This window comes from Ranitomeya variabilis, chromosome 3 (genome assembly GCF_051348905.1).
Source record: "Ranitomeya variabilis isolate aRanVar5 chromosome 3, aRanVar5.hap1, whole genome shotgun sequence".
Lineage (NCBI taxonomy): Eukaryota > Metazoa > Chordata > Amphibia > Anura > Dendrobatidae > Ranitomeya > Ranitomeya variabilis.
The window spans coordinates 495990173-496016352 of record NC_135234.1 but is presented as its reverse complement, the minus strand read 5'-3'; the positions used below and the strand labels follow the sequence as shown (position 1 = coordinate 496016352).

The 26180-nt window shown below is 43.4% G+C and overlaps 1 protein-coding gene across 1 annotated transcript in view; it reads right to left on the bottom strand.

The window, feature by feature from the left end:
- CIP2A (cellular inhibitor of PP2A) overlaps positions 1-26180 on the bottom strand; it is a 126387-nt gene that overhangs the window by 60376 nt on the left and 39831 nt on the right. Inside the window, exons 7-14 of the mRNA XM_077296808.1 lie at positions 23077-23222; positions 22781-22856; positions 18290-18517; positions 16478-16637; positions 13072-13213; positions 10719-10818; positions 10409-10527; positions 9499-9685 (exon numbers count right to left, since the gene is read on the bottom strand). Coding sequence (XP_077152923.1) covers positions 9499-9685; positions 10409-10527; positions 10719-10818; positions 13072-13213; positions 16478-16637; positions 18290-18517; positions 22781-22856; positions 23077-23222 — 1158 coding nt within the window. The remainder of the gene's footprint in view (positions 1-9498; positions 9686-10408; positions 10528-10718; positions 10819-13071; positions 13214-16477; positions 16638-18289; positions 18518-22780; positions 22857-23076; positions 23223-26180) is intronic.

Genomic DNA, 26180 nt, shown 5'->3' with positions numbered 1-26180 from the left:
AGCAACCAATCACAGCTCAGCTTTCATTTTTTAACCCCTTAACCCCCAAGGATGGATTGCACGTTAATGACCTGGCCAATTTTTACAATTCTGACTAGGGTTGAGCGAAACGGATCGTTCATTTTCAAAAGTCGCCGACTTTTTGCAAAGTCGGGTTTCGTGAAACCCGACCCGACTCCAGCGTGGGATCGGCCACGTGGTCGGCGATCTTGGCGCCAAAGTCGCGTTTTGTATGACGCCTTCCCCGCCATTTTTTCAGCCAATTAAGGAGTGTGGGCAGCGTGATGACATAGGTTCCGGCCTGGTTTCTGCGGCGTCATAGAGCCATATTACCGTTTGGGCTGCAGTGATTTCCGCTGTCAAACACAACATATGCTTTGCACGGAGGGAGAGGACTTTACAGTAGAATCGGCCGATTTCACGCGATCCGACTTTCGAGAAGGTCGGGTTTCACAAAACCCAACTCGATCCTAAAAAAGCAAAAGTCGCTCAACCCTAATTCTGACCACTGTCCCTTTATGAGGTTATAACTCTGGAACCCTTCAACGGATCCTGATGATTCTGACATGGTTTTCTCTTGACATATTGTACTTCATGATGGTTTTAAAATTTCTTTGATATTACCTGCGTTTATTTGTGAAAAAAAAAAGGAAATTTGTTGAAAATTTCGCAATTTTCCAACTTTGAATTTTTATGCCCTTAAAATCACAGAGATAGGTCACACAAAATATTTAATAAGTAACATTTCCCACATGTCTACTTTACATCAGCACAATTTTGGAACCAAAATTATTTTTGTTAGGGAGTTATAAGGGTTTAAAGTTGACCAGCAATTTCTCATTTTTACAACACCATTTTTTTTTTTAGGGACCACATCTCATTTGAAGTCATTTTGAGGGGTCTATATGATAGAAAATAGCCAAGTGCGACACCATTCTAAAAACTGCACCCCTCAAGGTGCTCAAAACCACATTCAAGAAGTTTATTAACCCTTCAGGGGTTTCACAGAAATTTTTGGAATGTTTAAAAAAATAAATAAATAAAAAAAACGAACATTTAACTTTTAACTTCAGCTCCAATTTGTTTTATTTAACCAAGGGTAACAGGACAAAATGGACCCCAAAAGTTGTTGTAAAATTTGTCCTGAGAACGCTTATACCCTATATGTGGGGGTAAACCACTGTTTGGGTGCATGGCAGAGCTCGGAAGGGAAGGAGCGCCGCTTGACTTTTCAATGCAAAATTGACTGGAATTGAGATAGGACGCCAACTCTTCTGCTTATCAGAGGGCATGGACTAGTTCGCACTCGGACTTACTTCAGAGACAGATACGCGAGTCAAATACACCCCTTGGTATTGTGACTACTTTTAACAATCAGTGGCAGGACATCTATAAGATCCTGGATCGGAGTTGGGGCACTCTGTTGAGTGAACCCAGATTGACACCGCATATTTCGGCTACTCCCAAACTGATAGCTCGACGGGCAAGAAATCTTAAGGATATGCTTTGCCACAGTCACTTTATACACCCTACAACCAGACTAAATAGGGGAATGAGGACCTTTGGAACCTTCCCATGTGGTGGGTGTAATGTTTGCCAGTTCATGGTGGCCCAGGATGGTTTTTCACTCACTATCTCTCCTTTCCAGATTACACCGAAAAAAAGCCTTCTTTAATTGCAAGACCCGCTCACTTGTGTACGCCTTAATCTGCGATTGCCCGAAGGTCTACGTGGGACAGACCACGCAGGAATTGCGAAGAAGAACACAGCAACACTTGTCCAATATTTCTACGGCACTAAGAGATCGTGAAAGGGGCAGGGGCATTTCATCTGTTGCCATTTTTTGGACTTCCATAATGGACGGGCAGGGGGACTTAAGGTTATGTGTCTTGAGGGAATCTCACAAAATATTCGAGGTGGCGATGTGGTCAGGAGACTGCTAAGATGTGAATCAAAGTGGATCCACAATTTGAATACTCTTACTCCACATGGACTGAATGAGGAACTGCTCTTTACTGGCTATTACAAACAACTTTAAAATATCCAGTGATGGTTGAATAATAATGAGAATTGTTGATATGTATTCTGCTCATGCGTCCCTCTTCTCTTTCAGGTTGTTTGAGTACTAATCTGTTTTGATCATTCAATACGGGTGAACTAGTTTCTACCCGTTGAAAACCATGGTTTTCTCAAATATTGCAATCGTTTTTTTTTGTTGTTTTTTTCCATGCTATGTGACCCTAAATATTGGATCCAGCATGTGTATTTATTTGTGTATGTGTGTTTCATTGGATTTAAATTTTGTTATTATGTGCATGTATTTGTACTCATTTATGGTTTATGTATACACTTTGGGTACCTTTTCACTGGTATGATATGCCAGCGCTTGTGCGGTGGTCATATTTGGCCCATTATTATATTTTTCCACCGCATGTGGTATATCCTTTTTTTCCCCTCTGCCTCCCTTTGCCCGCCCGGTATCCACTTTTTCACTATTATCAATTTCTGCCATTTATCGGGTCCTGTCTTCTCGGTGTCCGTCCTCGGCCCATTGCGCGTGCGCGCTGGGCAGACATCTTGGGACAGGAGACCTAGACTTCACGCACCATATTGCGCAGGCGCCGGTGCGATGGACTTTTGGTCAGGCGACTTCGGTCTGTGATGTGTCCGCCTTTGATGCATTGCGCATGCGCCGCCTTTGCGCGTGCGTGCTTGCATTCGGGCGGGCGCTCCGGAAGAGGAGTCTCTGCCTCTATCCTCTCACCGCGCAGCTGCGGGCGTCACAGGCCACTTCCGGCCCCCCTCGTGTGCATCGATTACCTGGACTTCACCCGGATACTTCCTGCCTCCAGCTGTCTCCATTCTGCTAATCACCTCATAGGTATTTAACAACACGATATGGACACTACTGGTATTGCCCCTGAGGAAGCCAGTTTACTGGCGATACGTGTTGGGCACGTGTGCCCGGTGCCACCTTCTTATATTGCCACCTTTTATTGCCCTGCTATACCGTATGGGAATGCTACCCTGGAAGCCTGGTACACAGTGACAGGTAGTATAGGACGCCCTATTGTTTGGCAATTTTCAGCCACGGGGGTCTCATATTTTGGGTACTAGTTTATCCTAAAAGCCCTCCATGATTTGATTCTATGGGTAGTTTGCAGGGTGGCATTGTGGTTTCGACCTTATTATAGGTCTGGTCTTTATAACTTGTGCTATGTTGTGCAATTTTAAATGTTTTTATTGTCTTTTGCAGTGCTCTAAGTGTTGCTCAATAAAATAAATTTGTTACATTTTGATATATTACTGTGGTGATCCCTTCAATATACATGCTACCCTTTTCTTTTGTTTATGGTATTATACTCTTTTGTAGCATGCTATAGGTGATCCCTGGCGGTGGTGCCTGCCTATACTTTGCTTGGGAGATAGAACGCCATGTCACGTTTGGAGAGCCCCTGATGTGCCTAAACATTGAAACCCCCACAAGTGACACCATTTTGGAAAGTAGACCCCCGAAGGAACTTATCTAGATGTGTGGTGAGCACTTTGACCCACCATGTGCTTCACGGAAGTTTATAATGTAGAGCCGTAAAAATTGTCCTGAGTACGCTGATACCCCATATGTGGGGGGGAACCACCGTTTGGGCACATGGCAGAACTCGGAAGGGAAGGCGTGCCGTTTGGAATGCAGACTTAGATGGATTGCTCTGCAGGCGTCACGTTGCATTTGCAGAGGCCATGATATACCTAAACAGTAGAAACCCCCCACACGTGACCCCATATTGGAAACTAGACCCCAAGGAACTTATCTAGATGTGTTGTGAGAACTTTGAACTTCCAAGTGTCTCACTACAGTTTATAACACAGAGCCGCGAAAATAAATCTTTTTTTCCACAAAAATTATTTTTTAGCCCCCGATTTTGTATTTTCCCAAGGGCAACAGGAGAAATTGGACCCCAAAAGTTGTTGTCCAATTTGTCCTGAGTACGTTGATACCCCATATGTTGGGGTAAACCCCTGTTTGGGTGCATGGGAGAGCTCGGAAGGGAAGGAGCACTGTTACTTTTTCAACGCAGAATTGGCTGGAATTGAGATTGGACACCATGTCGCGTTTGGAGAGCCCCTGATGTACCTAAACAGTGGAAACCCCCAATTCTAACTGAAACCCTAACCCAAACACACACCTAACCCTAATCCCAACCATAACCTTAACCACACCCCTAACCCCAACCCTAATCCCAACTGTAAATGTAATCCAAACCCTAACTTTAGCCCCAACCCTAACTTTAGCCCCAACCCTAACTTTAGCCCCAACCCTAACTTTAGCCCCAACCCTAACTTTAGCCCCAACCCTAACTTTAGCCCCAACCCTAACATTAGCCCCAACCCTAACATTAGCCCCAACCCTAACATTAGCCCCAACCCTAACATTAGCCCCAACCCTAACATTAGCCCCAACCCTAACATTAGCCCCAACCCTAACATTAGCCCCAACCCTAACATTAGCCCCAACCCTAACATTAGCCCCAACCCTAACATTAGCCCCAACCCTAACATTAGCCCCAACCCTAACATTAGCCCCAACCCTAACATTAGCCCCAACCCTAACATTAGCCCCATCCCTAACATTAGCCCCATCCCTAACATTAGCCCCATCCCTAACATTAACCCCAACCCTAATATTAGCCCCAACCCTAAACCTAACTTTAGCCACAACCCTAACTGTAGCCCTATCCCTAACTTTAGCCCCAACCCTAACCCTAACTTTAGCCCCAACCCTAACTTATTTTTCCCTAACTAAGGGGGTAATGAAGGGGGCTTTGATTTACTTTTATATCGGGTTTTTTAGCGGATTTTTATGATTGGCAGCCGTCACACACTAAAAGACGCTTTTTATTGCAAAAAATAGTTTTTGCGTCTCCACATTTTGAGAGCTATAATTTTTCCATATTTTGGTCCACATAGTCATGTGAGGTCTTGTTTTTTGCGGGACGAGTTGACGTTTTTATTGGTACCATTTTTGGGCACGTGACATTTTTTGATTGCTTTTTATTCAGATTTTTGTGAGGTAGAATGAACAAAAACAGCTATTCATGAATTTCTTTTGGAGGGGGCGCTTATACCGTTTTATATTTGATAATATTGGTAAAGCAGTTTTATTCTTCGGGTCAGAACGGTTACAGCGATACCTCATTTATATCTTTTGGCAATTTTATACGATAAAAACTATTTTATATAAAAAATTATTATTTTTGCATCCCTTTATTCTGAGGACTATAACAACTAACGTTTTTTGCAGGACAACTTGACGTTTTCAGCGGTACCATAGTTATTTATTTAAGTCTTTTTGATCGTGTGTTATTCCACTTTTTGTTTGGCGGTATGATAATAAAGCGTGATCACATCGCGTTGCTCCGAGGGTCTCAGGGAAGCACGCAGGGAGCCCCTTCCCTGCGCGATGCTTCCCTATACCGTCGGAACACTGCGATCATCTTTGATCACAGTGTGCCGGGGGTTAATGTGCCAGGAGACATCACTTGCTGTGTCACTGTGTCAGATCAGCAATCACACAGGCACTACAGGGAGGCTTCCCGGCGCCTGCTCTGAGGAGGAGGTGGGAGACCCTCGGAGAAACGCGATCACATCGCGTTGCTCCGAGGGTCTCAGGGAAGCACGCAGGGAGCCCCTTCCCTGCGCGATGCTTCCCTATACCGTCGGAACACTGCGATCATCTTTGATCACAGTGTGCCGGGGGTTAATGTGCCAGGAGACATCACTTGCTGTGTCACTGTGTCAGATCAGCAATCACACAGGCACTACAGGGAGGCTTCCCGGCGCCTGCTCTGAGGAGGAGGTGGGAGACCCTCGGAGAAACGCGATCACATCGCGTTGCTCCGAGGGTCTCAGGGAAGCATGCAGGGAGCCCCTTCCCTGCGCGATGCTTCCCTATACCGTCGGAACACTGCGATCATCTTTGATCACAGTGTGCCGGGGGTTAATGTGCCAGGAGCGGTCCGTGTCCGCTCCTGGCACATAGTGCCGGATGTCAGCTGCGATAGCTGACACCCGGCCGCGCTCCCCCCGTAAGCGTGGCCGATCCACTATGACACACTATCCCATCACTGGGAATTAAGTCCCAGGTCACCTCGACGGGATAGTACGTCATATGGGATAAAGGGGTTAAACAGCTCTGGCAAAATGAAAGATGCTTAGTGATTGGTTGCGGAGTGTGCGGGGCTATGTGGAGTGGGCGTGATCGATACATACACACACACACACAGCTTTATATATTAGATGATAGCTTTTTAAGGATTTATGTATGCACTTTTGTTTTACTGTCTAAAATAAGATTGCATATTTGAAAGTTTATGGGGATCTTGCAGATCTTCTATCATTGCTATACTAATGTATGTGTGTGTATTTATATGAATTAATAAGTGGTATTAACCTTTTTGGGGGACATATAATTATGTGACCTGTAAGAATGCGTAGCTTGCCTCAGAATGAAGCAGAGAGGTGAAACCAAGGGTTTGATTAAAGATGGTGTGCAGAGTAAAGATCAGCTAATCAATATGCAGGACCCCACTCCAGTATTCCATGGCCACCAGATGTGAGTCCTGTGAACTACCTCTGTGGTCATACTCGGCTTCACTTTTGAAAAGCTAGCCTAGTGCAATGACATTAAGTGCTTCACACCATATGATGTGCCAAGTGATAAAAATTAAAGACAGGAGATGGGGATGCTGGCAGTTAGGAGGCAGTTTGCAGGACTCCCGTCCTGCAGTCACAAAATATAGACTTGGCTGCTGGGTGGGGTCCAGCAGATGTATTCACTTACTCTCTTGTGAACTATTTTTTATATATTTATTATGGGTTTTTAACAGAGATGGGCAGACCTCTGGATATCTGGGTCCGGCCGAACAATAATAATAATAATAATAATAATAATAATAATAATAAAAGGTTGGGTTTGAATAGCAGAACGGTACCCAAACCCCATTCACTTGAATGGGGGGCCCGAACATCCAGTGTTTTCCACGTCATGTGCATGACAGCACCGCAAACACTGCTTCTGACCAGAAGAAAAATCATTACTGCCGATTAGATAGCCAAGGTCCCAAGGTTTACACTGGCGTCGGCTGATGGGACTGCTGCTACTATAAGCTGACGCCTTCTACAACTAATAACAGCGAGAGCAGGTGCAGTCTGATGGAGATGCGTCTATAAGACACCTTTCCATTACTAATCCTATAGTTGTATGATAAATAAACAAATAGCAAGTATAAAGTCCTTTATTTGAAATAAAAAACACACCCACTTTTCCATTTTTATTTAAAAATAGCAGTTATACTCTGTTTACACCCACTCATTGAAGCCCTCATCTCCTGTAAAAAAAAAAAAAATAATAAAACAACCATATCCCTCACCTGTCTGATATTCTGTCCAATGCCGTAATCCATGTCTGGGCATAAACAGTTTTCAACCTGGACGGTGCCAAGATGTGACCGCCCAGGCTGAGAACCACTGGAAGAATAAGCTGCTGCGAGCGCAGCATCAGTCACTAGCTGGGACGTCAACGATGTTACCACAGGTCATTAAGGCTACGTTCTTGTCCAGGCTGACCTGCGGTGAACTCTGAGATCACCGCTCACACAGTGACAAAAAGTCTCACGATGCAGCAGCGAGTTCACCGCAATTCACTGGGAGAAATTTCTCATGGTGAACTCCGTGTAGTTCAGGGGCCCGCTCGCAACAGCTCATTCTTCCTTGCTTCTCAGCATGAACGATAGAATGATGACACCATTCATGCTGAAGAGCAGGTCGCACAGATGGATTACAGTCTGGGACACTATTGATTCAAACCGTCTCTCCATTCAGCCCTCCCTTATCCATCCCTCACAGCATCAGTGACCAGCGGTAACCTCAATGACATCACTGCTAGTCACTGAGGCTGAGCTCGCAGCTGCTCATTCTTCCAGTGGTTCTCAGCCTGAATGGTCGCATCTCGGCACCGTCCAGGTTGAAAACAGTTTATCCGCATACCTAGATTACGGTGTGGGACAGAACATCGGACAAGTGAGGCATATGATTGTTTTATTATTTTATGTTTTATTACAGGAGATGAGGGATTCAATGAAATGGGTGTTAGGCGAGTATAATTGTGTTTACTATATTTAAATGAAAATGGAAGAGTTTTTTGTTTTATTTCAAATAAAATACTTTACACTGGCTGTGTGTTTATTAACAATATAACTTTAGAATTAGTAATGGATAGGTGTCTTATAGACGCCTCTCCATTACTAAGCCGTGGGCTTGATGTCTCCGGACAAAACAAATAGTGACAACAAGCCCATAAATAAGAACCCCACTTGCCACCGCCACAGGGCATATGGAATGAGCCGGGCAAAGCACCAGAATTGGTGCATCTAATAGCTGAGAATTTATTTTTTTTTAAGCTGGGGGTGCAATATCAATGGCCCCTTACCAGCCTGAGAATACCGGCTCCCAGCTGTCTGTTTTAGCTTGACTGGTTACAAAAAAGATGGGGGGCCCCCAGGCCATTTATTAAAATTATTTATTTAAATGGTTATAAAAAAAAAAAAAAAAAATACAACAGCGTGGGGACCGCTCTATTCTTGATAACCAACCTTGCTAAAGCTGACAGCTGAGGGTTTCAGCCTGCAGCTGTGAGATTTGACTGGCTTTTTATCAAAAAATACAAGGCAATCAATGCACTTTTTAAAATTTTTTATTTAGAGCGCAGGCTGATGAATACTGCCATCAGCTGCCACCTGCTCTCGCGGTGAACGACAACTGTCTGACCAGTGGTAATGATTTTACTGCCATCAGAAGAAGTGTTTGCCACGCTGTCATGCACATGACAGAAGGACAAACACCTAGTGTTCGGAGGGCAGAACCCGAACCGTAACACGGACTTCTTGGTGAAGTCAGTGTTTGGTGTCCATGCCTGAACAGTAGGAGTTCGATACGAATGCCAAACTTTATTGTTCGAGTTAACCCATCTCTAGTTTTTAACCAATTTATTTAATTTCTATAGCATCATTAAATTTCCACAGAGCTTTACAGAAATCATCAACACCATCACTTTCCTCATTGGGGCTTACAATGTACTCATCAGCAATAGTGTGGGAGGAAACCAGAGTACCCAGAGCAAAAACAAGGAGAACATTAGCTTGAAGATGTTTTCCTTGGTGGATTCGAATCTAGGAGCCCAACGCCGCATGGTTAAAATGGATATGACAGCCACCGTGATGACACTAAAGTCTTTTGCAGTATTGTTGGCTGTGATCATTTGTACAATTTCTGAAATCAGCAGGGCTGATAGTAACATCATTGGATGAAATAAACCAAAAATGGAAGTGTGACGACAAGACGATTGTGTATTTTACACTAAATATCACAGATGCAGTAAAGTTGTATTTTATATTTGTAGCTCATTGTTTGGAGTACTCATGCAACAAAGTATAGGTTCCTTACCTCCATCCCTGACTGTAGCTTCTGAATTAGATCGTGAATATTTGTGGATGATATTTCCGGGCTGTGCAATTTAGCATTCTGTGGTGGTTTACAATTGTTTGCAACAACATGCAATCCAAATCTTTTTGATGGTTGACCCGTTTCTTGATTTGTGTAAGCATTATTAGCAGCAATACTTTCCCCAAGTCTAAAAAGGTAAAAATACATTAATGTAGCCATAAAATAAAATTGTCAAGCATAAATAAGACATTAATATAATATTACCAGTATGATGCTTTTTTGCAGTTGTTTTCATTAGATAATCTTTTTCTTAAGGGGCTTTGAACTGACTGACAGGCAGTTGCCAATTACCCACCCGTTGTGCTGTGCGACGATCTCTTCTGGTACACGTGGCAATTCTCCTTCATTTGACTGTGCATCAACATAGCAGCCCTTTCTCCTCCAGTCTGTGGTCGATGGGGCGTCACTGCTGATCGTATGCTGAAAGAGTGCTGGCTCCACACTGCTTAACTGCGGGGAGCTGGCTGTCAATCAACATGACATCTGCAATGATGCTCAGTTGACAGAGCAGAGACTGAAAGAAGAAACTGCTCTGTTGACGAAAGCAGGAGAAGTGCAAGCAGGAGCGGTACATGCCCGCTCTAAGCCAGAGAAGACCGTCACAAGACATAAAAGGCAAATAGTTAGCAAATACCTGCTGGCAAGTTCTTAGCCCCACACGTTGGCTATACAGTCTGATGGCAGATGGGAGAATTTGGGTCACAGAGCTGGAACTAAAAGGATGCAATACGTGAGTATATCTTCCTTTTTTTCTAGCAATATTGCTGTGTTAGTGGACAGATTTTTCAATACCTTGTGTGCCCCCTTTAAGGCTTACCCTATTTAATTTTTTTGCACTCCATTTACTTACACAAATGCTGGGAAATCCGGCAATGGTGCCGCTTCAAATAAAATTCGAAGTCCAGCTTGAACTCTCTCTCTGTTATCAGAGGTTAATGCAAAAGATAGCGATGGGATCAATCTTTGGTCCTGAAGAAAATAAAGTGAGTCAATTTTAACTTATATGGTCTAGTTTGAAGAGAAATATAAAGCAGCAAACATCTGTTTCACTAGGTTGGGCTGTATTCCTCTAAGTGTCAAGTGTCAGTGCTTAGAAACGATCGTTGCTACAAAGAGTGAACTGCATGTAAGCTGCATATTCAAAAGCAATCACACCATACCTGGAGAATCTTATAGAAGGCAGCTTCCATATTTGTGACCAATTGTTTTATTCTGCTCATCACATCCAAAGTCTTCAGTATAACATCTGATGAAACGTTGCTTGGTGCAAAAGCAAACATTGTTAAAAAAGAATCTAAGAACATCTATGTTGACATTTACAATTGGGAAAGGCATAAGCATAATAAAGGAAAAGCAGAAAAAAAATATGATAAAATGATTTAAAGGGAGGAATGCATAACACAAGGGTCCATGCTACTTGATGGCAAGTGACTCACCAAACGCTCATTTTTGCAGTAGTTCCTTCCTGAGAAAGCAACTACTGTGAAAACGCACGTTTGGTGAGTCTGGGCTGGTGTCCTGCCGATGCAATAAAATGGGTAAGTAATATATCTTTCCTTCCCTCATTGAACTCTGTCATTTTTCCAATAATACCATACAAGATTTGGAGAAATCTTAAGCAGCACGTGTTAGGCTGGGTTCACATTGCGTTAATAGCAGCCCGTTCAGCACATACGCTAACGGGCTGCTGTTAACGCAAGTGCCGACGTTCCATCGCGCTAGTGCAGATGGAGCATCTGCTAGCTACATCTGCGCTAGCAGTGACGGACCCGGAAACGCTGCAGCCCGCGTCTCGGGTCCGTCACTCAATGACCGAAACATCGCTAGCGCACACCCATTGTGGGCATGCGCTAGCGATGCATCTGACATTGCATTCAATGGCGGCATTAATGGACTATGTTACACCGCGTTATGCTGCGGTGTAACGTAGTCCGTTTGACGGAGTCACTGAACGCAATGTGAAACCAGCTTTAGGCCATGTTCACACTTTGCAGTTTTTACTGCGGATTCACGGCGATTTTGATGCTGCGGGTCCGCAGCAGTTTCCATAGCGTTTACATTAACATGTAAACCCTATGGAAACCGCAAACCGCTGTGCACATGCTGCGGGAAAAACCGCGCAGAAACGCAGGGGTTTAAAACCCGCAGCATGTCACTTCTTTGTGCAGAATCGCTGCGATTCTGCACCCATAGGAATGCATTGAACCGCTTACTTCCCGCATGGGGCTGTGCCCACGTTGCGGGAAATAAGCGGTTAATGTGCGGGTGGTACCCGGGGTGGAGGAGAGGAGACTCTCCTCCAGGCCCTGGGAACCATAAATAGTGTAAAAAAAAAAAAGAATTAAAATAAAAAATGATGTTATAGTCACCTCTCAGCGCTGCCCGCGGCCGTCCGGTCTTCGGTTTGCTGTGCGAGCAGGACTTGTGGTGACGTCGCGGTCACATGACCGTGATGACGCCGCGGTCACATGACCGTGACGTCACGAAGGTCCTTCTCGGCACAGTATCTTTGGAAGCGGAGCGCCGGGTGCAGCGCCCAGGAGATCCGGACATCAGAGGGTGAGTATAACCAATTTTTATTATTTTTATCATTACTATTGATGCTGCATATTGCTGCATATGCAGCATCAATAGTACAGGAGTAATCCCGCAGCGGAAACCGCGGAACAAACCGCGATAAATCTGCAGGGATAACCGCAGCGGTTTTGCCCTGCAGATTTTATCAATTCCGCTGCGAGATAAACCTGCAGAGCACACCGCAAAGTGTGAACATGGCCTTACTCATTTGTGTTCTTGATTATACGCACGAGTTATATTAGGATGTTAGGAAACCCTACGATTTAATCTACATTTTGGATCATATGATTTATATTATCGGTTGTTCATTTTTTCCCTGACTATTGGTATACAGTATTTAAACTGACAGCTTTGTTCTGCAAACGGGTTGTCAGCAAAGCATACCATTTGCCAAGAGCACGAGTACAATGGGGGCTATATATTTCCCACCAGTGGAGCTCACCATTTTTCTATTTCTTTATGGTTGATAGGCAGAACCGCTAGCCTAACTACTGGGTTCTATTATTCACTAATGATTGTTATGTTATGTCTTATATCTGTTTATAATTATTGTTCAATAAAAATTGTTATTATCAAGTAGCATGGACTCTGTGTTCCCCATTCCTCCATACTTTTTAGAGTTGCCACCTCTAATTTGGGCATTATTACCTATAGAATTATATAGAACGCTATGAAGTTTTTCTGGAACGTTTTCAATATAAAATGATTGGCAGTAGTTTCATCACCACAAATATCCTGCACATGTAAACCCCAATATGATGGGATGTAAGTGTTAACTAAAGATACAAAGAGCTAAATAAGGTCATGCTAAAGACAACAATTTGTAATGTGGATTTTTCCCATTAGCATTCCCCTTGGTTTAACATCTGAGCAGGTTAACATTGTGTGAAATTACATTTTCATGAACTTCGTATACAGATAAAAAACAAAACTTACGAGAGGTCTGAATCCACCATTTTGGCACTGAAGCTGTAATCTGCACCACTGAAGGCAAACTGATAATCGACAAGAGTGACACATCTGTTGACAGCGAGCTTCATAGCAATGTGGGATTTTAAGGTGTCATCAGCACAGAGCGGTGAGCAACGGTAAGGAGAACAGCCGGAAAAGGATTTGTGGCTGACTGTTACTAACAGCCCTATTTACACCTGCAGTTTGATCAACATTTTACATATTTTTTATTTTTTTTTAAAGCCAAATCTAGGAGTGGATGCTAAACACAAACTCTATAACAGAAACTTTTAGATGGACATGTACTCTGATCAGGCACGACATTCAGACCACAAATGCTGCACAGTAAGAATACATTGAAAATATAGACGTGTTAATAGTTTGTTTTTATCAATTAACAAAAAACAAAGGGAATGAGCAAAAGAGAAATCTTAATAAACTCAATATGTGGCGTGACCACCCATTGCCTTCAAAAAAGCATCAGTTCTTCTACATACCGTACATTTGTACAAAGTCAGGCATTTTCTAGGATTTATAATCAGGTGTACAAGCAAGCAATTATACCAAACAGGTGAAAATTATAATTTTCAAGATAAGGTTGAAACGCAGTCATTAACAAAAACAAAAACAGCTGTGTAGGAGGCTTAACACAGGATGACCCAAAGTCCGCTACAAAGATGTACCATCAGCTCAAACTGGTAGCAAGCAGTGGAACCCAGCTACACCCATCTACTGTTCAGAAGTCTGGCCAGAGGTGGTCTTCATGGAAGAACTGTGCCCCCGTTCATCATAAAAACAAGGCTAGCGACTCAACTATAGACTAAAACATAGGAATTGGGGTGCAGAAAAATGAGAGTAACTGCTCAGGACAGAGTGAAATATTTATCAGTAACAGAAAGCAGTTTATTTGCTAAAGGACAGGGCAGCACGGTGGCGCAGTGGATAGCACAGCAGCCTTGCAGCGCTGGAGTCCCACTAAGGACAACATCTGCAAAGAGTTTGTATGTTCTCCCCGTGTTTGCGTGGGTTTCCTCCGGGTACTCCGGTTTCCACCCACATTCCAAAGACATACTGATAGGGAATTGTGAGCCCCATCGGGGACAGTGATGATAATGTGTGCAAAACTGTAAAGCGCTGCGGAATATGTTAGCGCTATATAAAAATAAAGATTATTAAAGGACTGGAGCCAGCTACAGTAATGAGTGTTTATACATATACATATTAGTCCTTAAAATCAATAAAGAGAACACATTCAAAATATCATGAACACATATGGGCCTCCCACAAGAAAAATACGACAGGCCACATGAATGTAAAGTTCAAAACAATTTTTATTGGTATCAAAAAGATTAAAAAATCTCAAACTGTTATACACAAACCAATCATATGGTAAAAAAGTACCTCCGATCTAACAAAACAGGTCACATGTGAATATTCCTATCGCCTAAAATATATATTCTGGGCAAACCACTTAATGGTTTTTTACCCTAACTCACAATGTAATGGTAGTGGTAAAAATGTGTGAAGAAATCAATCATAAAGAGAACCTCTCTTCAAAGTGCTAAGTGCATACTAACAAGATAGCCGCGCCCTTAGGATTCGTGGACTAAACATAATGATACCTAGGAACAGCTCCTAAACAATGGTAACATATGCCCAACTGAAATACCACAAACATAGCCAAAGGTTAGCGGGTGTTGTGCAGCTATAGAGAAAACTTCAAAACATAATTACCACGCTGAAATAGCACAGGACCTGCTGTAACACCTGTGCTATTTCAGCGTGGTAATTATGTTTTGAAGTTTTCTCTATAGCTGCACAACACCCGCTAACCTTTGGCTATGTTTGTGGTATTTCAGTTGGGCATATGTTACCATTGTTTAGGAGCTGTTCCTAGGTATCATTATGTTTAGCCCTTTTTAGTCCACGAATCCTAAGGGCGCGGCTATCTTGTTAGTATGCACTTAGCACTTTGAAGAGAGGTTCTCTTTATGATTGATTTCTTCACACATTTTTACCACTACCATTACATTGTGAGTTAGGATAAAAAACCATTAAGTGGTTTGCCCAGAATATATATTTTAGGCGATAGGAATATTCACATGTGACCTGTTTTGTTAGATCGGAGGTACTTTTTTACCATATGATTGGTTTGTGTATAACAGTTTGAGATTTTTTAATCTTTTTGATACCAATAAAAATTGTTTTGAACTTTACATTCATGTGGCCTGTCGTATTTTTCTTGTGGGAGGCCCATATGTGTTCAAGTAATGAGTGTTTACAGGCAACAGTTAAAGGGAACCTGTCACCCCCAAAATGGAAGATGAGGTAAGCCCACCAGCATCAGGGGCTTATCTAGAGCATTCTGTAATGCTGTAGATAAGCCCCCAATGAATCCTGAAAGTTGAGAAAAAGAGGTTAGATTATACTCACCTGGGGGCGGTCCGATCCGATGGGCATCGCGGTCCGGGGCCTCCCATCTTCATAGTATGACGTCCTCTTCTGGTCTTCACGCTCCGGCGTACTTTGTCTGGCAGAGCAAAGTACTGCAGTGCGCAGGCGCTGGGTCTCTCGGACCTTTCCCGGCTCCTGAGCACTGCAGTTCTTTGCTCTGCCCTCAACAGGGCAAAGTACGCCTGCGCCGGAGCCGCAGCATGAAGACAAGAAGACGTCATCGTAAGAAGATGGGAGGCCCCGGACCGGACTGCGACGCCCATCAGACCGGACCGCAGCGGGACCGCCCCTGGGTGAGTATAATCTAACCTCTTTTTCTCACCTTTCAGGATACATCGGGGGCTTATCTACAGCATTCCAGAATGCTGTAGTTAAGCCCCTGATGCCGGTGGGCTTAGCTCATATTCCATTTTGGGGGTGACCGGTTCCCTTTAAGCATGGTGAAGTTGTGAATTTAGTTAAAGTTTAATAGTGTCCTCAATGCTAAGAAATAGTAAGAGATACATATCCATCATGCAATACGATGAGGGTGGTGCATCGGACTTCAAATTTATTCTGGAAATGAAGATATGGCCCCAACAGAGCCCAGATCTGGATATCAAGTCTGTGTGGGATTAGAGGAAGAGACAGAAGAATGAGTGCAAGCCTACATCTACAGAAAATCTATGGTTAGTTATCCAAGATGTTTGGAACAAGCTCCGTGCTAGGTACAAATGTGCGCAAATGTGCCTAGACAAATTTATGCTGTATTGAAGGCAAACGGTGGCTACACCAAATATTGATTTGACTTGTCAAAGATTTCTCTTACTTATTCACTTTGCATTTGTTAGTAATGAATCATTCCGCCACATCTGACAAACTTAGGCACAGTGATGTGTATAATAATATATAAGATTTTTTCTCCCACTTCAACAACAAGCTTGATTAAAAAGGATATTGATTAAGACATCCAAAGATTTAACCATTCTTTCACATCTTTTTTTTGTTAATTGTTCATCCAACGGATGGTCAGGGACATGAAGTTGCTCAAGAATAACTGGCAATAGAAGGTCTACAAACCTTTCTGCAGACTGAATGGTGCCAGTGTCAATAGCATCCTAAACATAAAGCAGGAAGGAAAAAAAGTCCTTATAAGAGAAACATTTAAAACGCACTCTGCAATGTAACGTTACCACTGAAGTGGCTGGTTAAGCGACTGCGCCCATGTGAGCAATAGTGTACGTCATGCTCACATAAAGAGGTTGCGCAAACAACAAAGGACTATCCTAATGTTAAAGTGGCAGGAAACCCTTGTAAATTGAACAGTCATAACTGTTGACTTCAATAATTATGCAAACCGCTCTTTTTTTATATTTCTTACATCATTGTAGTGCGGTAAATTTTACAGGGCCACTGTCACCCCCTCCAGCCGTTATAAACTAAAAGAGCCACCTTGTGCAGCAGTAATGCTGCATTCTAACAAGGTGGCTCTTTTAGTTTTTGCTTCTGTTATTCCCTCAATAAAGCGTTTTATAATTTTCCCTAAATACCTGTCTTTGTACCTGGAGGCAGGTCTGAAGCCTCCTCTGTGAAGCGCCCAACTGCCGTCACTCATCTCTTCTGGGGCGATGGTCGCCGCCCCCTGCGCGCTGTCCTTCTTAAATCCGGCGCCTGCGCTGTGCGTGCCTGCCTGGGGCAGGCGCAGTCTTCATTGGCCGTCATAGCTCAGATGCCGGGTGCCTGACTGCGCCTGTGCGGGCAGTGCGGCCACCCTGTTACTGAATCCCCGCCCCGCACTGTGTTATGCATTATGCACAGTGCGGGGCTGGGATTCCTGGGCATGCGCACTGCGCTTGTCAGGCGCTCCCCCAGGGTCCCCGCCTTCCAGGGTCGGTCTGTGCAGGAATCTGCCCAGGAATCCCAGCCCGCACTGTGCATAACGCATAACACAGTGCGGGGCGGGGATTCAGTAACAGGGTGGCCGCACAGGCGCAGTCAGGCACCCGGCATCTGACCTATGACGGCCAATGAACACTGCGCCTGCCCCAGGCAGGCACGCACAGAGCAGGAGCCGGATTTAAGAAGAACAGCGCGCAGGGGGCGGCGACCATCGCCCCAGAAGAGATGAGTGACGGCAGTTGGGCGCTTCACAGAGGAGGCTTCAGACCTGCCTCCAGGTACAAAGACAGGTATTTAGGGAAAATTATAAAACGCTTTATTGAGGGAATAACAGAAGCAAAAACTAAAAGAGCCACCTTGTTAGACTGCAGCATTACTGCTGCACAAGGTGGCTCTTTTAGTTTATAACGGCTGGAGGGGGTGACAGTGGCCCTTTAATAGCAAAAGGCAGCAAAATTATCTGGGTAGCTAAAAAACAATGGGTTAGTTTTTTGTTTTAATTACTATTATACATTAGAAAAAAGTAAATTTCAATCAAACAGTACCCCTTTTTTATTATGTCTAAACAAAAAAAGGTGGCTAAAGGGGTTTCCGCTTTGGGCCCCATTCAGAAGTCCTTTTATGTTTCCATCGATCGTGGAAAAAGGAACTATTTTTTTCGGATTTGATTTTGCATGTGTCAGTTTTTAACTTCACCGCTTCATGACATCTTATTGCATACAAAAATTTTTTTAATATATCAACAGTTCCATAGACTAGAACGGGTCATTTTCTATCCCTGAAGAACAAATGGCACAAGTACGTTAAAAAAGGATGTGTGAATGAGGCCCATGTCAGAAAATTCAAAGGAAACAAGAAGGTAGAAATTTACTGTAAAAACTTCCTTGAAGAGCTCCAATGCCAATATTGCACAGTTCTGAGGGGCTTCCAGGGCTTGGCTTGACCAATGAACAAGAGCAACAGCCGGCTCAGGAGATTTTGCACGCGACCCAAGTCTGCCACTCCCAGCTGCAGGAACGCTGGATTGTTCTAGAATAGTCTGTCGCAGCATATGGCGTAAGCTAGTGACCGAACAGAAGGCCAGCAACAATTCTAACACCTGAAAAATACAGAACTTACATGAATGAAAAATGGAGACTTAACAGACACATACATCCAAAAAAGCAGCTACATTGTAAAAATGAGCCCTGCTCCAGTACTGTATAGTATTATGGGGTGAGTATCTACTAACAACCAGTGTGTAGTCTTCTGATACAGATCTATTATATAAGCAATGTAAATCAAAGGTGTAATTATACATACAGCTCTTGGCAAAAATTAAGAGACCACCACATCAAATCCCTTTCATGGGCAGCCCAATCTCCAGACCTGAACCCCATTGAAAACCTCTGGAATGTAATCAAGAGGACGATGGATAGTCATAAGCCATCAAACAAAGAAGAACTGCCTAAAGTTTTGCACCACAAGCAGTGTGAAAGACTGGTGGAAAGCATGCCAAGACGCATGAAAGCTGTGATTAAAAATCATGGTTATTCCACAAAATATTGATTTCTGAACTGTTACTGAGTTAAAACATTAGTATTGTTGTTTCTAAACGATTATGAACTTGTTTTCGTTGCATTATTTGAGGTCTGAAAGCATTGTTTTTTTTTTTATTTTTACCATTTTTCTTTGTCAGAAAAAAATTACAAAATTTATTGCTTGGAAATTCAGAGACATGTTGTCAGAAGTTTATAGACTAAAAGAACAATTTACATTTTACTCAAAAATATACCTATAAAGAGAAAAATCAGACAAACTGAACATTTTGCAGTGGTCTCAATTTTTGCCAGAGCTGTATATATGTGGTGTCTGGAAGCTCATTTATAAATTAAAAGCACCACTCCAACGTTTGTTGGTTTTTCAGAGTTGGAGTGGCACTTTAAATGTAAGCCCCTGTTCTTATGCTCACTCTCCGGGGTCTTCACAGTTTTTCGCCTCCACCTTGTGAGTGCAGCTTTGGAGTGGCCAGAAGCTCTCAATGTAAAGGGAATCTATCACCTACTTTTTCGTATATAAGCTGCGGCCACCGCCATCAGGGGCTTATCTACAGCATTCTGTAATGCTGTAGATAAGCCCCCGATGTAACCTGTAAGATAAGAAAAACAAGTTAGATTATACTCACCCAGGGGCGGTACCGGTGCGGTCCGATGGGTGTCACGGTCCAGCGCCTCCCAACTGCATGCAATGACATCCTCTTCCTTGCTTCCGGTCGTGGCTCCTGCGCAGGCGTACTTTATCTGTCCTGTTGAGGGCAGAGCGAAGTACTGCAGTGAGCAGGCGCCGGGCCTCTCTGAGCTTTCCCGCATCGGACCGCCCCCCCCCCCCATGTGAGTATAATCTAAGGGTACTGTCACACAGTGGCACTTTGATCGCTCCGACGGCACGATCCGTGACGTTGCAGCGTTGCTTGATTATCGCTCCAGCGTCGTAGACTGCGGTCACACTTTGCAATGCACGGCGCTGGAGCGATAATTTCATGACGTAGTTGCGATGTAGAAGTCATACGGGACATTGGGAATATCGTGCACACCTTTGTTACACGCTGCGATCATGCCGCCACAGCGGGACACTTGACGACGAAATAAAGTTTCAAACGATCTGCTACGAAGTACGATTCTCAGCGGGGTCCCTGATCGCAGTAGCGTGTCAGACACAGCGATATCGTAACTATATCGCTGGAACGTCACGGATCGTGCCGTTGTAGCGACCAAAGTGCCACTGTGTGACAGTACCCTAACTTGTTTTTCTCATCTTTCAGGTTTCATCGGGGGCTTATCTACAGCCTTACAGAATGATGTAGATAAGCCTCTGATGGCGATGGCCGAAGCTTATACATGAAAAAGTAGGTGACAGATTCCCTTTAAGTCTATGAGAGCCAGAACAAGGCTCTCATGGACGTGTACAGAAAAGTGTCCTCCGCGCAGTTCCAAGAAACACTGGAGCCGCCGGCAAGAGACTTTTTGCTCGAGACCAATGGGAGCGACACTGGAAAAGGATGAAGGTGGCAGCAGGTGACTAGGAGATGGGAGAATTACATTTTACACGACCACTCCAGCAGTGCCATAAAAGAAAAAAAATAAATAATAATGGAGCGGTGCTTTCACATGCAAATGACAGTGTCTCTGACTGAGGTCTAAGGAGCAACGTTTCTCCTTGCAGAGAGTGACCTACAGACTCTGGCATGCCAAGCTAAGGAGGCTTATTCGCTGTGCAATACTCCTCTGGGAAATGTAATATGCAAATTGCCTCTTCAGTGAAAAAGAGAACTTGAACGCTATAGCGCCACCTGTTGAAGCAGCAATCCTAGCCCTCTTCCCCTTTGAATAGTCAATTTTCATATTAAATTTCCCAGAGCATTGCACAGTGAATAAGCACCCTTACCTTGGCATACCAGAGAAGGTATAACACTCTACGCAAGGAGAAATATTACCTCTTAGACCTCAATACAGAGCCTCTTACCCAGCCAAATCAGTTATCATACTTTGCACTGACGAGGGGTAATACACCAAAACACCATATCTACAAATTGAGAATCTGATTTAGTTTTTATTTCAAGTCACATTTCAAGGCCCGTTAAAAGGTTGATAGTGACTTGTAGGATTACTGCTTCAAACAGGTGGCGTTAGAGAGTTCAAGTCCTATTCCTCTTTGAAGAGGCAATTTGCATATTAAGTGTCTGAGAAATTTTTCTGAAAATTTAAACCTTAACCCCTTCATGACATGCGCCGTACTAGAGATAAATTTAGTACACCGCACACTCAAGGGATATATTTTGTGACAAACTCAAAATTTATGAAAGTGCTACAGATCTATTATTCAACAATGCAGTAGGTGACCAAAAGTCAAACTGACAACGGTTCAACTCTTCCCGAGTCTTTATCATGTGGTCGCTTAGCAAGGTGAATAAAAGTATAGCATAAATCGTATCCTTGAAGTGTATAGAATATCTTGTACAATATGCTAATAGTATGCGGATTGCCTTGTCTTGTTGGGCCGCAGATGAGACCTGGCAGTGCTGGTGAGCAGATAGCGTTTCCGTAATTGGAATGTATATAGAGTTTCTGGCTGGTACTGGGTATAAGAGGCGCTCCTGCGCCTTGCTGAGTCGGCACATTTTATTTTGAATGGGGAGAAAGGGGGGTGATTTAAACTTTTATATTTGTATTTTTTTCAGATTTTTTAAAACATTTTTTTTTTTTTTACTTTTGCCATGCTTCAATAGCCTCCATGGGAGGCTAGAAGCTGGCATAGCTTGATCGGCTCTGCTACATAGCAGCGATCATCATGTGCCGACTCAGCAAGGCGCAGGAGCGCCGCTTATACCCAGTACCAGCCAGAAACTCTATATACATTCCTATTGCGGAAACGCTATCTGCTCACCAGCACTGCCAGATCTCATCTGCGGCACAACAAGACAAGGCAATCCGCATACTATTAGCATATTGTACAAGATATTCTATACACTTCAAGGATACTATTTATGCTATACTTTTATTCACCTTGCTAAGCGACCACATGATAAAGACTCGAGAAGAGTCGAAACCTTGTCAGTTTGACAAAACAACTCGTCCTGCTAAAAATAAGCCCTCACATGGCCATATTGACGGAAAAATAAAAAAAAGTTATGCCTCTGGGAAGGAGGGGAGCAAAAAACGAAAACGCAAAAACGAAAAAAGGGCTGCGTCTTGAAGGGGTTAAAAATAAGTTAGTCTAAGGCTGGCCACACATAAAATAACTGTTGGAGGAATAGGAATAGTTAAATTGGCACTTCGCAATCACTGCATTCCGCTATACACATACACTAGGCTCGACCAAGGGTATGTGCAATTTCAATGTGGAGAGCGCTGCTGTGGGATGCCTTTCACAATGGCTTATCCACCCTGAAAACAAATGGAACAGCAGCTGAAATTATAATAGCCAGATTCTTTTCTCACTTGTGCTTATCTGTAGGAGACATGATGGGATGCCCTCATACACACTAGATAATCTGTGGGCTTGGCCAAGCTTCATCTAATGTGTTTGGGGGCCTTAAAGAGTTTATTCTGCTAAAATATGGAACTATAGTGAAGGCGTTGTAGAAAAAAATTCTGTTAGACATGAACACAAAGTTTACAAGGCTTTGAATAAATACAGAAAATGGAGACATTTTCTATTCAAAAGTTCTGGGGAAAAAAAAAAAAAAAAAGGATTACCCCTAATGAATATTCATCAAATTCAGATGACATTTAAGATGATCACTGTAGTTCATAGTATTAAAAAAATGCTCTTTAAATATATAAACCTATTATTATGTTACTTTTCATATTACGATGGAAAATACCTTCAAAGCAGAATCTGGATCTTTACCATGTAGAAGGCCCAGCACTTGAATAAGACATGAATTAAAGTGTTCATATCTAAGGTAAAAAGGGAATTTGGTCTTGTTAAATGGGAAAGTTATTGGACAATACAGGCAAAAAGATAGAAGAACGTTTTTCCAGAAGATGGTAGAGTGTCATAAAAATATGGTTTTGACTTCTCAGTATCTCGCTCGCACATAGCTTAGACTCACTTTGCATATGTGTGGGTACTATATGTGTGTATACTGTATGAGTGTATACTGTGTGTAAGTCCCACCTTGATAAATAATCGGCAACTTTTAGGTTCTTTAACAAGTCCATAAGGAGGTCCACTGAGTATTTCCTGGTTAAAGTCCCATCCCCATTTACAAGAATGTTGAATATTAACTGAAATGTTTGATGGATATTTCTGGAATGAAAAAGCTAGGGAAAAAAGATAAAATCAGAAATTACATATTGTTGGCAACAGGGAAAATGTATTGTAAATCATACGATTTTTTAAGTTGCTAGAAAGCATTCACATACATTTAGTGGAGAACGAGTGTGGGCAAGAGAGGCAAAACAACTGACCCGTGAATTTGATAACATTTTCAGATGTATAATAACATGGGTCAAAGACGCGCCCACGTGGGAGGATGGCCTCTTTTTTTAATCTTGCAGGCTTATTCTTTTTCTTACTATCTATCTATCTATATAGCATCGTGATTACTCGCTAATCCCGCCCCCTGCAAGTAGCTCCGCCCCCCACATCACCACACAATCGCGCCCACCACATCACCACACATAATCCCGCCCACCACATCACCACACATAATCCCGCCCCCCACATTACCACACACAATCCCACCCCCCACATCACCACACACAATCCCGCCCCCCACCATATCACCACACATAATCCCGGCCCCACCACACATAATCCCGCCCCCCACCACACAATCCCGCCCCCCACACCACCACACAATCCTGCCCCCCACCACATTGCCACACAATCCCGCCCCCTACCACATCACACAATCCCGCCCCCCACCACATTACAACACGAGGCTCCGTCCCACACATTACCACACGAGGCTCCGTCCCACACATTGCCACACGAGGCTCAGTCCCCACATGCGGCATCCGGGTAATGCTACCGGCTGGAGCTTCCCTGGATAGTTACCGCACTTGGTTATTTGGTACGCACTACCTTCAAGCCCCCAACTGCACCTATCGGGTGGATTAAGGTACACATCAAGCAAAGACTTACACCCAGACGCCGCAACCACATAAGAGGTGAGCGCAGAGCATAAGGTGTATTTACATCTAACAAGCTAGTTGCATTAGGTGACTTATAGTGGATAGTGGTGGGTTATGGGATCAGAATAAGAACGTGTCATTGGTGGTGTGAGTATATTAGGATTTTTTCTATTATAAATTTGAGTGGAGGTCCTGGTGATTTAACATTCATTAGTGTTTCCATCTCAGCATCATTTGTTCCGGGATCTTTGAGCGCGGTGTCCATTTTTTGTTATAAGTTTATTGCTATTCAGGGGTGCACTACCCTGGTTGACTCCAGCTGCTGAAGATCCCCTCCTATTTTGGGGTGAGCGCCAGTGTCATTATTTTGGGTTATTGACATTATAATGATTATCCTCCATCCCATAGTCCTGTGCCCATATACCCATCATACATATTCTTCATCCCATAGTCCCATGCTCATATATCCATTATGCCACCATTGCCGCCATGGCAACCATAAAGCCACTATCGTCACCATGGCAACCATTAAGCCACCATTGTCGCCATGGCACCCATTAAAACACCATCGTCGCCATGGCAACCATTAAGACACCATTGTCGCCATGGCAACCATTATGACACCATTGTCGCCATGGCAACCATTATGACACCATTGTCCCAATGGCAATCATTGTGACATCGTCGCCATGGCAACCATTATGACATTATATATTTTAGGAGTCAGTCCATTTTATACAGACTCAACAGCCCTGAATAGGACATTCAATGTGTTGGTGCAACATATGTATATCAGAAAAACAGGTGCTTAAAAATATACTAAAAAGTTAGCAGAAAGCTGGCAGCTTTGTCTGGATTGAGCACAGAAGTCTGTGACGACCACTGAGCAATCTTGTTTCCATGTCTTCACTTGCCTTTACAATGCCATACCACAATGGTTCATTAATGACAGAGGAATTCAGCTGCTGCAACTTACAGATGTCAGGCAGTGTAAAAAGTGAAGATTAAACTGAGGCAGTCAGTACAAAATGAAGTTCAAAACAAGCGCAAGTGCGATTGGTGCACCCTTGGTGTGGCAAAAGAGTTCAGTGCACCTTCCTCACATACTTGTTACCCATCTATTCGCCCCCCCTCGTCCTTGATTGACAGTTCTCACTTTACAGAACTTAGAGGGAAAGTAAAGTTGGTGGTATGATGCGCTGAACTGCTTAGCTACCCCAAGGGTGCATAAAAGTGCTTGCATTTGGTTTTAAATGCATTTTGCGCTGACACACTCCCTATAACTATGCCGCACCCCCCTCTTATCTTTGGCAACACAGCAAGTTCATGCGGATCTGATGAATCCTGAAGGTGTTATGGAGGCTGCTGACACCAATTTATAGCCAAATCTCTATAGTGCACATTATACATAGATATTACTAGCGTTCAGGCCCTAATACCCAGTCTAGATTTATTGGCAATACTGTGGAGTAATAAGTGTCATCATACAATCTGATGATGTGCTTTCTGCCTTCGTACACACATCTTTATAGACGTCAACTGTGATACAAGAAAGTGGAGAGTGGCAATGGTTTTATTTATTAAATAATGATAATGCTGAAATGATAGAGAAAGTCATCATTGTGGTAATTTGTTCAGTAACTATGACTTGTGTGGAACTCTGATCACTCATTGTTTTTATCTAGAAATAAGTACTCTGAATTTTTCTAAAAACGACTGGGAAGATAAAGGCTGCAGATGAATGGTGAGAGACTTAAAGCCACTTCTAACAGAACGGACAAAGAAGCAGAAAATGGAGAGGTACTTGACCTTGCTAGGACAACTGTCCGTAGCCAACACTTCACGGCACTGACGGAAGGTCAACCACCCAAGGAATAACACACTTCTCTGCTGTCAGCCACAGTGGGCGACAGTCTGTAAAGCTGCTGCATGAAAAGAAACAGCTTGTATGCAATAAAGTCTTCATGTGCTACCCTGTAGTGGGAATAAGCAGGTCCTGGCGATGTATGATGGGAGCATGTAGAGGGAGGCTAATGTGTTAACATAGAGAGGGTGGTGCCAGTGATTACCTGGAAAGTTGAGGGGAGAATAGGGGACAATTTTGTTTTTAACCAAAGGATTGGGGTGGGGGAATGACTTACT